General features: G+C 41.6%; 1 protein-coding gene across 1 annotated transcript; it reads right to left on the bottom strand.

Moving 5' to 3' along the window:
* Positions 1 to 6,660: 6,660 nt before the first annotated feature.
* On the bottom strand, positions 6,661 to 7,575 carry LOC134573614 (olfactory receptor 1361-like). The gene has a single exon (XM_063433399.1). It carries the CDS (start codon positions 7,573 to 7,575, stop codon positions 6,661 to 6,663), a length of 915 nt encoding a protein of 304 aa, XP_063289469.1.
* Positions 7,576 to 14,190: the final 6,615 nt, after the last annotated feature.

Below are 14,190 nucleotides of genomic sequence, written 5' to 3' on the forward strand. Positions count from 1 at the left end.
CAATCTATAGATTGCATTTCCCCAATATTTTTAGCTTTGTCTATTTTCCTGCACGTTTCTTAGTAATTACTTTAATGTATTTGCAGATTTTGGTTAAAACCAGGGAATTATTCAAACAAAAATTGTGCTGCATAGGTCTATTGACAGAGTTGATAAATCTTAAATCTAATTATTCCCCACTGTGATACATTGGCGTACAAATTTGCATACAAATTATGTATCATACCCATTCCCTCCATATTTTATCATCTTCTTATAACTTTTACAAAATAAATAAAATGATAAAAAAGAATTAAAAAAATATTGGCAAAATTTAGAAAGTGAAAGTGCGGTTTTGAAAACAATCTCTAACTCTGCTAAAAGTCACAGATTGGTTGTTTTAGCTTACATTCCCCAAATTAATTTAAAATTCACTGTAGTTCAGGGTTTTGTGTATAAACCCATCAAAATGATTCATTAACCAACTTGTAACATCCAATTTATGTGCGTGTACACAGATTTGTGTTATGTATTATGTATGTGAAGTAATATAGATGTATGTGAATGATAAGCTGTGTAATCTCATTGGAAGTCTGTGTTGGTGGTTACATTGGTATTTTAAATATTATCTCCTCACCTGTATGCCGGCTGCCTGTGACAAGATAATGTCTAGAAACGACAAACCATGGTTATTTAAAATGGAATAAGGGAAATTAAGTGAGGTTGATGTGAGCTTTCACGGAGGATCTAGAGGGGATTGGGCAGATGGAATCTGGAATGAATGATGATAAGAGGGAGTTCAAAATATTGAAAAACAGTTATTAATGGGAAGTTTGGTAGAATGAAAACTAGGGCAGATCTGCAATACGGTCTAAATGAAACAAACAATAGTGGAACATTTTTTCAAGTGCCGCAAGATTGTTCTGGGTGGAGGCCGTAGAGGAGCTTGGATGAATAGACAATCGATTTAAAGATAGCGAGTACTTATAACATGGGACATGGTACCAAGGGACTTCATCCCACAGGCCAAGATAAGATAATGAGCAGAGGTAACAAAGACAAAGAAAATTCTACCTGATTAGAACATTTCATTTTAAGTAGCGTTCCTGGTCTCAGGTGAGAGGCTTAATTAACCAAAAGGGTGACCTAATGGTGAACTAGCTGATCCGAATTAATGTAAATTTGTTTTCTAGAATTAAATGGACCTGCTAATAAACTGGATTTCATTGGAGTTATTATCCTTGTGTTATCTCAACACATCACATGGGAGACATTTACGTTTTGAGAGCCTTAAAAGGGACATTCCATGGCCGAAATAAAAAATACAATTCATTGTTTAGTAAATATACCCCCAATGAAAACATGAATCCATTTCAATATATATTTTTTCCTTGTGGGTACATCTAAAAATAGCACGGAAAAATCTGCAGTTCTCCTTTCTGCTGCCTTCGCAAGCTCTCCCCTTCTAATCCCGCCAAGACGTTCTGTGGCTGTCCAATCACAGACTTCCCAATGCTGCTCAATTTGAAGTTTTTGCAAGGCAGGCGCTCGGAGCATTGCGGTCTCTTGAGTTTATCTCCACTTAGCTAACCAAACCAGGCAGTAATAGGACAGCAAGGGTGGTGTAACAAGGTTAATTTGTAAAAGTGCCTATTTCTATTGAAATCTGCACTCCTTATAAAATGGGAAAAATAGAAAAATAAATAAAAAAAGAAGAGGACACACTGCACACAAAGCATTTCAACAAGCTAAGGTGCTGGAGTGACCTTTTAAAGGGTTATTCCAACCATCACCACTTTTGCTTTTAGAAGTGGTCATGGTTCAGGCAAACAGTATGTACAGAGATTTGTCCTGACTGCGCCCTACATGATATTTTAGACTCCGCTTTTTATTTTTCTCTTCTCCCCTGGTTCACCCCTCTCCCACCCTCTTTCCTACTCACACGCCCGTTCTCCGCTCCGTTATGCCTTGAGAGCAAGAGGTGGGAGGCCTTTAGCACATCTCGCCATGCACATGCGCGGCGGCGTGTTTACTGCTTCTGACAAAGGAGAATAGAATTCAAAAAGATAGAGCTGACTGTCACATATGCAGGGTTCGCCGCACAAGCGTCCAAGGGACAACAATGCTTCTCTGTGATTGGACCTGGTGATGCCGAGTGATTATGTAGAATTTGGACAAAGGATTGGAGAGAACTTGTCCCATCGTTGGATTTAAGCAAAGTTTTAAGCTTGTTTACAATTTTTTATTTATTTTTTGGATTGGAAGGGGACAAGTTAAAAGTGCATTATTAACGAAAATATTAAGTTTAAATACAGGTTGGAGTAACCATTTAATGTAGCATCGTTGACATGACAATGCCATGATCTGTTAATTATTTAAAAAAACAGACTTATGGGGGCGTGGCCTGACTGTGAAGGAAGCTGGACGCGTCTGACTAGAGCTCCGCTCCACTCACGCTATATTTAGCCTACATAAGCGCCAACAACGAGCAAAACGACAAATAATGGATAAAAGAAACCCCAAGAAACCGACTAAAAAGGGTCAGAAAGGAGGAAGCACGGTGATGGGCCTTTTCGCAGCGCAAAAAGCCGGTCAGCATGAGACCCAAGATGGCGCCGGCGAGGGCCTAACCTCCCGGCCACCCTCTCCACTCACATCCTCACCCGGAGCAAAATCCTCCAGGGAAGCTACCCAGATTCTGGCTAAACTTGCTGAGGTGAGAACATATCTGGCCAGCGAAATTGAAAAATCTACTTCGGTCTTACAGGCAGAGATGCATGCACTGGGAGCACGGACGCACCGACTAGAGACCAGGCTGGAAACCACCACTGCAGCCCACAACGAGATGGTCTCTCAAGTGAACAGCTTATCCAGCCGCATGGCTGAGGCCGAACTACACATGGAAGACATGGCCAACAGATCGCGGCGTAATAACATCCGCTTGAGAGGCCTCCCAGAATCAGATAACAAGGGCCCCATCCGAGAACTTGCTGGAGGTGTTGAAACCCCTATTGCCTTACATACCGGCTGAGCAGTGGATGATAGAGAGGGCACACGGAGCCCTACGCAACAGGAGAGCAGACGCGGCGTTCCCGAGGGATGTAGTCATCCGTTTCCTCCATTTCCAAACAAAAGAAGCCCTGCTAAAGAGAGGCAGAGATGGCCCCATAAAACACAGGGGAGCTGAAATACACCTGTATCAAGACTTGGCGCCCAGTACACTACAGCGACGCCGGGAATGGAAGCCCATCACCAAGGCATTACGCTGGACTGGAATCCGCTACGCCTGGGGGTTCCCCTTCAAGCTTCTGGCTTTTAACGATGGCCGCACGACAGTGCTCGCACCCGGCGGAGACCCAAGGCAGCTGTTCAGGAGTCTGGGACCCCCACCCCTGCTAAACCAGCCTACGGTACCAACGACACCGGAGGGGCTGACGACCCTACCCACGGAATGGCAGGAGGTCGGAGAAGGGAGACGGCATTAACAATGATTAGGTATCGTATGATAAGGGACTGAGGCCGATGGCAGCAAACCTGGGGCCTGAGCGGAGTACCTGAAGACGAGGGGGGTGTAACGGGATGCTTGGGGGGGGAATCGGGGGGGGGGGGTTGTTTTGTTTTTTTCAAAGGGGGGCTGTCTAACCTCCACACACATTGTTTTCTTTCCTCCAAGTGTGAAAATCGCCTAAGTCTTCCCTGCGGGTTGAGCACTGTTTCACCGTTACCTACTCATCGTTCTAATGGTTCTACGTTTACATGGTTGACTCTACGACTGTTCGGCTACATCAAGAAAGAGGAATTGGGAGGAGCCTGATGGCAGTTTATATTACTGTGATGCATGCTGATTGGTTAGACTTTTTACACTGATTGTTAACTGTTTCTTTGCTGCTGGGAGTTACAGTAAAGAAAGATAAGCAAATATTCGCCTCCTGTCTTTAATAAAATTTAGATTATTCGGTCACTAAAAGTTAGAATAATCCCAAATTATACCCGAGGATATGTATTCATTTCAGAGTAAAATTTTAATATAACAAAACTGTCCCATGTGCAGCACCTCTTAAAAGGGCCACTCCGCTGCGTACAAAAATATCTAATTCTAGTAGATATACTATATCATGCGTGCTCACAACGCTCCCAGAAGACAATGAGAAATATGTAAATACAGTTTTCGATTATTTATGTATTTTAGATCTCCATCCTGTATTTGTGTAGATCAGTGCGTTCATCTAGGTTGGTGAGAGTAGAGCTGCAAATGGCAATCTCACCCTTTCATTATAGGAGACCTTTTTAAAATTGGGCGTAATTAACGTTAGATCAGAAGTTTATGCACTTTTGTTCACTTTGTCAGATGTCTTATTTTTTTAAAATAAAGTTGGTTGTTTAACCCCTTAAGGACCAAGCTTCTGGAATAAAAGGGAATCATGACATGTCGTGTCCTTAAGGGGTTAAAGGAGGAGGGGATCTGTGCACCGGCTTTGGGTGAAGACTCTGCTATCAAAAACAAAAGCATGTACCTGGGCACATATTCATTGTACAAGTGGATCATGGGAAAAGTTTATTTGCATGAAATGCCCTATTTGTGCCTTTTCAGAAAGCAGTTTTATTACAGAATAAATATATTAAAATAAAAGATTTATATACACACACACAAAAAAAACATGATAAAAGCTACACTTATGTGCTGCATTCAAAAATATTCCACTGACGTGACATTTCCACTGTTCATTCAGCTCAGCAATTTCATTGTGTTCATTGTAAAATGAATATCACTCACTATATAGAGTGCCATCTTCTGGTGGTAACCAGGTACTGTAGCTGTAACTTGAATGAATGAATGAATAGAAGCCTAGTTACTGGTTATTATTTTTTTTATTTATGTAGCTCTGTACAATGGTTTATTACAGCAATTGGATGTTATAAACATAGTGATAACATTTGCTGCTCTCACCTGCCATTGGCACATTTTCAATGTACAGGAGGAACATTAATTCACATCAAATGCTCGGTCTGTGCTTCTTTTACAGTACATAGAACAGATGCTACAATATAAATTCACCAACAGAAATACAGAACGTTAGAAACCCAGGAGAGGTGGGAGATTTCTTTTTTTTTTTACATAGCTATTCTACCAAATGGTGTATTTTGGGGCCAATTCAGAGCTAATTACTATTTGGTGTGTTTAAATATCCAATATGTGCCACAGCGCACTAAAATATGTACCATACAGACCTAGTACAAGGGGAATACACGATCCTACACAGGAGTTTAACACTTGGCATTTGCAGCTATGTATACTGACAGGCTTATTCACTAAAGGGTTAATTATCACAAATTCAAAGTTAATACAAAATGAATTCAGGCCAAAAATATCTAAATTGGAAACATAGCCGAGTTGGAGATTTTTTTCCATTTCAATTATTCCGGACGAAAATGGGAAATTAATTTTAGATTGCTGACAATGTACATTTTAGGTAAAGAACACTCATGAGCTTGAATTAGTGAAAAAATAATAAAGAAAAAATTAAATCTAGCAGCAAGTGTATCTTGATTGAGAAAGTTATTGGAATTAGTGCCAAGGTTAAAACTTAACTTTTTATGTCATTTAGTAAGATTGAATAAAGCAAGGTGTCCAGTCCTTCTATTCCAGCCACATTTTGGAGATGAGTGATGGACCATTTCACAGAATCACTTGTTTGCAAGACCTAACCCCCTAAGTCTACTGTCTTATTGTAGATTTTTCTGAATATTGGAGACGCAACTCCAATAAGTTTGTAATAAATTCATTGTAGTTATTAATAAAGTTGCGGTTAGATGAAATATTACATGAACTCCTTTACTAATTCACATTGATCTCAAGGATACAGCTGTGCAATATGTACATATCAAGGCAAATTTTAATGAGATAAAACTGCCCCATACACAGCAGACAGCTTCTCTTAAAGTAGATTTCCACAATGCTCCCAGAATGCAGTGCAACATTTATAAAGGAGAATAAAGCATATTTTCACAGCAATGCTCACATTTTGTAACTATGACTACTAAATTTCATCCCATGGGTAAAAGCTATACAATGGCGAGGCAAATTGCACACACTACCGTGGTATACTCTGTAAGTTTAATAAAAACTGGTCAATAGTGTAAATACTGGTTGTGAGCACTGCCTGCAGCTCCTGCTAGTCTGTTGATGGGTTGGAGGAATGTGGTCCAGTAGTGCCTCTGTATTAGAAACAGATGGCACAGGAATATTACATAGGTTCGTGATACAAAGGAGCAGCCGACGGGGATTTATATCCCCAGGTTTATCGACTGTGTGACAAAATTAAACCATAGCGGCTAACCCCTTCAAATCTTCTTCCCTTTCAAGGTACACTCGGTGAAGATGTAATAATACCAGTGACATTGATGTTGAAATGTGTGTGGAGTCAAGGACTGCACAGGCATGATCCCTCATAAACAGTCTGTACATAGAGCAACCTGAAGAGTGTATAAGGCCTCCCCCTAGTGGCCACATGTGGTAGAGGTTACCAAGAATTAGAATTAGAGATGTCCAGTAGTATCTCCTGCCCCCCTGCCAAGCCAATAACATGGCAATAGATTCAGCTTTTGTTCTCAGGAATAGTTGGTCAACAGTCATCTCAGGTCAGGTCAGGTCTATTTTTTATTTATGTTTTTATGCACCTTTCATTTCATCATCTTATCCATGGCATTTTTCATGGCTTTATTTCTCAGCCCATATATGAATGGGTTTAACATTGGAGTGAGCAACGTGTACCCTATTGTCGCTGCCCTCTCACCCACCCCTGAGGAGCTGGAGCTGGGGCGAAAATAAACAGATACAATCGTACCATAGAAAAGACAAACGGTGGTGAGGTGAGAGGAACACGTTGAGAAGGTTTTTCTTCGACCATCTCTGGAATGGAGCGAGAGGAGAGCCAGTAATATCTTAATGTAGGACACAATGATACAAATAAAGGGGGTGCCCACAGACGCTGCACCTTCTGTGAAGATGAGAATATAGTTTATAGTTGTATCCGAACTAGAGACAGACAGTACTTGGGAGATTTCACAGAAGAAATGGTTGACCCGACTCACAGCTGGAAAGTCTAGGGTGACCACCATGAGTGTGTAAAGTAAAGCATGTGCACAAGCAACGACCCAAGAAATGAACACCAGAGCAATGCATAAACTGTTCCTCATCACCCTGGTGTATTGCAGCGGGCTACAAATAGCCACATAACGATCGTATGCCATAACGGCCAGGAGGTTGTTCTCCAGGTTTCCAAAGGAGATGAAGCAGAACATCTGGACAAAGCAGGATAGGAAATCGATTGACCTCATGTTGGATATTAAGGAGGAAAGCAGGGTAGGGAGGGTGGTGGAGGTGAAGCACATGTCCACCAGTGAGAGGTTGCTTAAAAAATAGTACATGGGTGAGTGGAGGCGTTTGTCGTACACAATACAGGACAGGATGATGAGGTTCCCCAGGAGAGTCAGGAAGTACATAGTACAGAAAACCAGGAACAGATAGATGCGTAGTTGAGGGAAGTCTGAGAATCCCAACAACACATAACGAAGAGAAGAGTTTGCAAAGAGCATCTCTGAATAAACAGAAAGAAGGAACAAAAGTAAAAACAATCAAAATTCTCATCCAGTCAAGTTTGTATACATGTGTAAATGTTAGAAAATGCTGTATTTTTTTTTTTTTTTAATTCTTTATTTTTGAGCAGACGGTTTTGAAATTGACCGTATAAGCTTTTTACATTTATGCATTTGATATCACAGTTACTTGTATAGTTTTACAGAGTGTCAGCGGTAAGAGTTACATTATACATTTTATATACGTTGCTTTTCCTGTATTCATTTACGTCTGTTATTTTCTATTTTGTTGGCAAGCAATATTAACTATGTACAATAGCATGTAGATAGAGGGTTGGGTTAGGAAGTAGTATTTCGGTCTCTGGCCCCGGAGGGTGTGTGACCGGTTACCCGCTTCCCGTTAGTCGCTACTGCTGGTAAGTGTGTTATGACTTATTCCCTCGTTTGTCAGTTTATGAGTCACTAGAGCTTGCATTCAATAAAATAAAGTTAAGAGGAAAGTAAGAAGTAAGAGACAAGTACATAGGTATCCGTAGTTGCTGAGGTTGTGTTTCCGTTGTGATTTTCGAGTTTGATCCCTCACTCGTCCGGTGGTGGTGCCGCTGCCACCCGTCCGGGTGATGGGGTGATAATTGGTAATATTCGTGCTTTTAGGTTTCCGCTTTTGGAGCTGCGTGGATGCTGCCCTGCTCCCCGAGTTGCTCCCTTAGATGTCGTATTGTTCCCATAGGTTTCATACTTTTTGGAACTTAGGCATTGTGTTTCGTACCTGGGCGGTTAATTTATCCATTATGTAGTTATCTCGCATTTTTGTTTTGACCAGGGATATACTCGGGATGTCTGGACAAGACCACTGTTGTGCCAAGGCCCTGCGGGCCGCCAGATAAAGCATATTGAGTAGCCTTTGTTCGTGCCTGGGGAGGCCTTCAGTGGGTCTCGAGAGTAGGCACGCCCAAGGATCCACTCCTAGTCGTCGTTGTAGGATTTGGGAGCTAAGTTCTACTATGTTGCGCCAGTAGTTTGCTACCCCAGGGCATTCCCACCACATATGAATATATGTTCCTTTCCCCCCACACCCATGCCAGCAGTCGTCTGTGGGGCTCAATCCCATGTGTTTCTGTTTTACCGGTGTCATGTACCACCTAAATAGTGTTTTATAGGATTGCTCTTGAAGTGTTATACAGATTGTGGTTTTGGTGCATGCTTCCCATATCTCCTGCCACTCCGTTCCCTCTAGTGTCTCCCCCAGGTCGGTTTCCCACCGTTTGGTGTACCGCAGTGCGTCTTCCCCGTCTGGGGCCCCTATGAGATGGTTGTACATTAGCGTGATGAGTTTAGTTTGTGTGGTCTCGTTGTAGCATAGTTTTTCGTAGAACGTTAATGGTGTTAGGGCTGCTTTCCGTACTTCGGGTTTGCGTGCAAAGTCTCTGATTTGCATGTATCTAAAGTAGTCTCTTGTATGTAAGGTGGCTTTGGTGGCTAGGTGTTCATAAGTGACCACTTGTTGGTTTGTATATAGGTGGACATATCTTTGGAGCCCTGTGGCTTCTATCCCCTTGTAGTCTCCTGCCCTCATTCCCGGGGGGAAGGCCCTGTTTCTAAGGACTGGTGTCATGGGGGATAATTGGGTACTGAGGGTGTACTTCGTTTTGGTTTGGTCCCATATCTGTATGGAGTGGAGTATGGCTGGGTTCGCGGTTCTTAGTATGGCTCTTTGGGATTTGGGTGCCCATATGAGAAATTGTGGGAGGTCCTGACCTGTCATCAGCGACTCCAGGTCTACCCATCTTCTTTTCCCTGGTGGTGCGTGCCACTGTATTATCTGTGTCAGCTGTGCTGCTAGGTAGTAGGCGTGTATGTTGGGCAGTCCCAGCCCCCCCCTAGGTTTCGGTCTGTACATAAGGGCGCGCGCTATCCTTGGGCGTTTGTTATGCCAGATGAAGGCATCGATCGCTCTTTGGATGCCTATCAGGTCCCCCTTGGTTACTGGTATCGGGAGAGCCTGAAAGAGGAACAAGATCCTCGGTAGCACGTTCATTTTTATAGAGTTTACTCTTCCCATCCATGAGATGGGTCTGTCTGTCCACTGCTCTAGTTCCATAAGGAGGGTTCGAAACAGGGGTGTATAGTTGCGGGTAAATAATGAGGAGGTATCTGCTGTTAGTCGTATCCCTAGATACATAAATTCGTCAGTGGCTATCTTGAAGTGATACGTGTCGTGTATGCGGGCTACGTCCATGGGTTCTAGGTGAAAGGGCATTGCCACGGATTTGGAGTAGTTGATTTTGTACCCCGCAATCGTCCCAAAACGCTCCAGTACATGTGTGAGGTGTTGGAGAGACTGCATAGGTTCCTGAAGTGTTATCATGACATCGTCGGCATAGGCCGAAACTGTGAATGGTGTGCCTCTTATTACGATGCCCTGTATGTTTGGGTGCTGTCTAATGGCTTGTAAAAGTGGTTCTAAGGTTAGAGCAAAGAGTAATGGGGACAGTGGGCAACCCTGTCTGGTGCCGTTCCCTAGTGTGAAGGGTCTTTTGCGGGCCCCTGAGATGAGTATTTGCGCTTTTAAGTCTGTGTATAGTGCTTGTATTGCTGTGATAAAGGCCTCTGGGAACCCTTGAAATCGGAGTAGTTCAAACAGATAAGGCCATAGCACTCTGTCAAACGCCTTCTCCGCATCTAAAGAGAGTGCCAGAGAAGGCGCCTTGGAAGCCCCCATGTGCCAGATCGTGCTAACTCCCCTGCGTGTGTTTTCATATAGTTGGCGGCCTGGCATAAAGCCCACCTGGTCCGGGTGGATCAGGCGCGGAAGCAGGGGGGTCAGTCTGGATGCCAAAATTTTAGCGAATATTTTAAGGTCGGTGTTGATTAATGAGATGGGCCTGTAGCTCGGGGCCAGTGTCTCGTCCTTCCCTGGTTTTGGCAGAAGGACAACGTTTGCCATTGTCATGTCGCCATCAGGTGTCCCTCCCTGTAGAAAATGGTTGCTAAGGGTTGTGAGGGGTGGGGCTAATATGTCTTTGAATTGTTTGTAGTAACTAATGTCATAGCCGTCTGGTCCTGGTGCCTTATTGCCTTTTAGGGATGCTATTGCTGCCTCAACCTCCAACTGTGTGATTGGTGCCTGCTAGAAAATGCTGTATAATGCAGATGTTTCTGAGCAGTAAAAGGCAGAATGAAGGCTGCCATCTTATATTATTATTATTATTATTATTATTGCAATTTATATAGCGCCAACAGATTCCGTAGCGCTTTACAATATTATGAGAAGGGATTTAACTATAGATAGGACAATTACAAATAAACTTACAGGAACAATAGGTTGAAGAGGACCCTGCTCGATCGAGCTTACATTCTATAGGAGGTGGGTGTAAAACACATTAGGACAGGAATTTGCAATCAAATAATATTGTATTATATTAGCTAATTCAGGAAGGTCCGGGTCCCTGATCATGTTTTGAAATGTAACTGGATTCTGATTGTTTTAGAACACGGACAAGTCAATCAGAACACAGCTTTATTTAAATGTATCGAGTCGCTTTATTGATGTGTCATCAGTGCTGATATCAAGCTATATCTACAATACTGGGCCTTTCACAGCAGTAAAATCCATGACGAGCAAGTCTTGCACATTTTATAGACATATTTCAGTGACCCGTTTCATAACAGAACCTCACTAGCCCATTCAGCCTGTTACCATTGTTCCAATTTAGAAATCAAACAGACCCTGACTCTCCATATTCTTTTAAATTCCATGGTACACAGGGTTATTAAATAAAGTGAGAATTGTTGGGAATTCATCGTGAATTTCAAATTGTAGACACCCAAACAGAGCATAGCAGACTTGGATAATTTTCTGAATTGGCCGTTTATGTCTAAAATGTGAAATTCTCTTTGAATTCCCAACAATTCTCTCTTTCGTGAATATCCCTGACAATAAGGGGCTTTGTCTTTTAGTCAGCAGTAAAACACACAAAGCATTAAAGAAGATTAAAGTGGAATATCCACTACATCAACATTTGGTTTTTGTCTCCACTGTCGTCAGCAAAACGTACCAGATTTATACCACGATCTTGGCTCCAGTTCGTGTGTGGATGATTCTGTATTCGTGGGATGACTGAGCCGCTTGGGAGTGAGTTTTTTTTACCCGGCACTGATATAATAACCACAACCATATAGGAAGGAAACGTGATGTTTAGGAATAAGGAAAACTTTCACTCCCATGCTGCTTAGCCTTTAGAAAATTCAGAATCACATTTTAATATTGGAGTTCAGATTGTCAAACGGTAATATATAAAAAACAAACAAACTGATTTTCTACCTTTTTGACAAAGGAGACTTTAATACAGGTCGGTGGCTCATTGCTAGAAGTCAGATCACGAAGATGAGCAGTAGATACACATTAAGCTACGTTCTCTCCAGTTGGCTAAGGGCACTGTCCTGTGGCCTAATTGACCTGCTCAGTTGTCCCATGGTATCACTGTGGCATGGTCTGCCTAATGTCCCAGCTAGAATCGACCACCGATATTAGCTTAAACTCCAAAATCTCCATATTGACCATGCTGACCCACTCTGGAAGCTAATAGTTTACCCTGACACTTTAGCTTGGCAGTTTGATTCAGGAAAGGTACAATGCAGATTAAACCCAAAATATGTCTCTGTTTTCCAAGAGAACAATGATCCTTTTCATTTATTTCATGTACAATCTATAGATTGCATTTCCCCAATATTTTTAGCTTTGTCTATTTTCCTGCACGTTTCTTAGTAATTACTTTAATGTATTTGCAGATTTTGGTTAAAACCAGGGAATTATTCAAACAAAAATTGTGCTGCATAGGTCTATTGACAGAGTTGATAAATCTTAAATCTAATTATTCCCCACTGTGATACATTGGCGTACAAATTTGCATACAAATTATGTATCATACCCATTCCCTCCATATTTTATCATCTTCTTATAACTTTTACAAAATAAATAAAATGATAAAAAAGAATTAAAAAAATATTGGCAAAATTTAGAAAGTGAAAGTGCGGTTTTGAAAACAATCTCTAACTCTGCTAAAAGTCACAGATTGGTTGTTTTAGCTTACATTCCCCAAATTAATTTAAAATTCACTGTAGTTCAGGGTTTTGTGTATAAACCCATCAAAATGATTCATTAACCAACTTGTAACATCCAATTTATGTGCGTGTACACAGATTTGTGTTATGTATTATGTATGTGAAGTAATATAGATGTATGTGAATGATAAGCTGTGTAATCTCATTGGAAGTCTGTGTTGGTGGTTACATTGGTATTTTAAATATTATCTCCTCACCTGTATGCCGGCTGCCTGTGACAAGATAATGTCTAGAAACGACAAACCATGGTTATTTAAAATGGAATAAGGGAAATTAAGTGAGGTTGATGTGAGCTTTCACAGAGGATCTAGAGGGGATTGGGCAGATGGAATCTGGAATGAATGATGATAAGAGGGAGTTCAAAATATTGAAAAACAGTTATTAATGGGAAGTTTGGTAGAATGAAAACCAGGGAAGATCTGCAATACGGTCTAAATGAAACAAACAATAGTGGAACATTTTTTCAAGTGCCGCAAGATTGTTCTGGGTGGAGGCCGTAGAGGAGCTTGGATGAATAGACAATCGATTTAAAGATAGCGAGTACTTATAACATGGGACATGGTACCAAGGGACTTCATCCCACAGGCCAAGATAAGATAATGAGCAGAGGGAACAAAGACAAAGAAAATTCTACCTCATTAGAACATTTCATTTTAAGTAGCGTTCCTGGTCTCAGGTGAGAGGCTTAATTAACCAAAAGGGTGACCTAATGGTGAACTAGCTGATCCTAATTAATGTAAATTTGTTTTCTAGAATTAAATGGACCTGCTAATAAACTGGATTTCATTGGAGTTATTATCCTTGTGGTATCTCAACACATCACATGGGAGACATTTACGTTTTGAGAGCCTTAAAAGGGACATTCCATGGCTGAAATAAAAAATAAAATTAATTGTTTAGTAAATATACCCCCTATGAAAACATGAATCCATTTCAATATATATTTTTTCCTTGTGGGTACATCTAAAAATAGCACGGAAAAATCTGCAGTTCTCCTGTCCGCTGCCTTTGCAAGCTCTCCCCTTCTAATCCCGCCCAGACGTTCTGTGGCTGTCCAATCACAGACTTCCCAATGCTGCTCAATTTGAAGTTTTTGCAAGGCAGGCGCTCTGAGCATTGCGGTCTCTTGAGTTTATCTCCACTTAGCTAACCAAACCAGGCAGTAATGGGACAGCAAGGGTAGTGTAACAAGGTTAATTTGTAAAAGTGCCTATTTCTATTGAAATCTGCACTCCTTATAAAATGGGAAAAAAAGAAAAATAAATAAAAAAAGAAGAGGACACACTGCACACATAAAGCATTTCAACAAGCTAAGGTGCTGGAGTGACCTTTAAAAGGGTTATTCCAACCATCACCACTTTTGCTTTTAGAAGTGGTCATGGTGCAGGCAAACAGTATGTACAGAGACTTGTCCTGACTGCGCCCTACATGATATTTTAGACTCCGCTTTTTATTTTTCTCTTCTCCCCTGGTTCACCCCTCTCCCACCCG

Source organism: Pelobates fuscus, chromosome 9, assembly GCF_036172605.1.
Source record: "Pelobates fuscus isolate aPelFus1 chromosome 9, aPelFus1.pri, whole genome shotgun sequence".
In the NCBI taxonomy this organism is placed as follows: domain Eukaryota; kingdom Metazoa; phylum Chordata; class Amphibia; order Anura; family Pelobatidae; genus Pelobates; species Pelobates fuscus.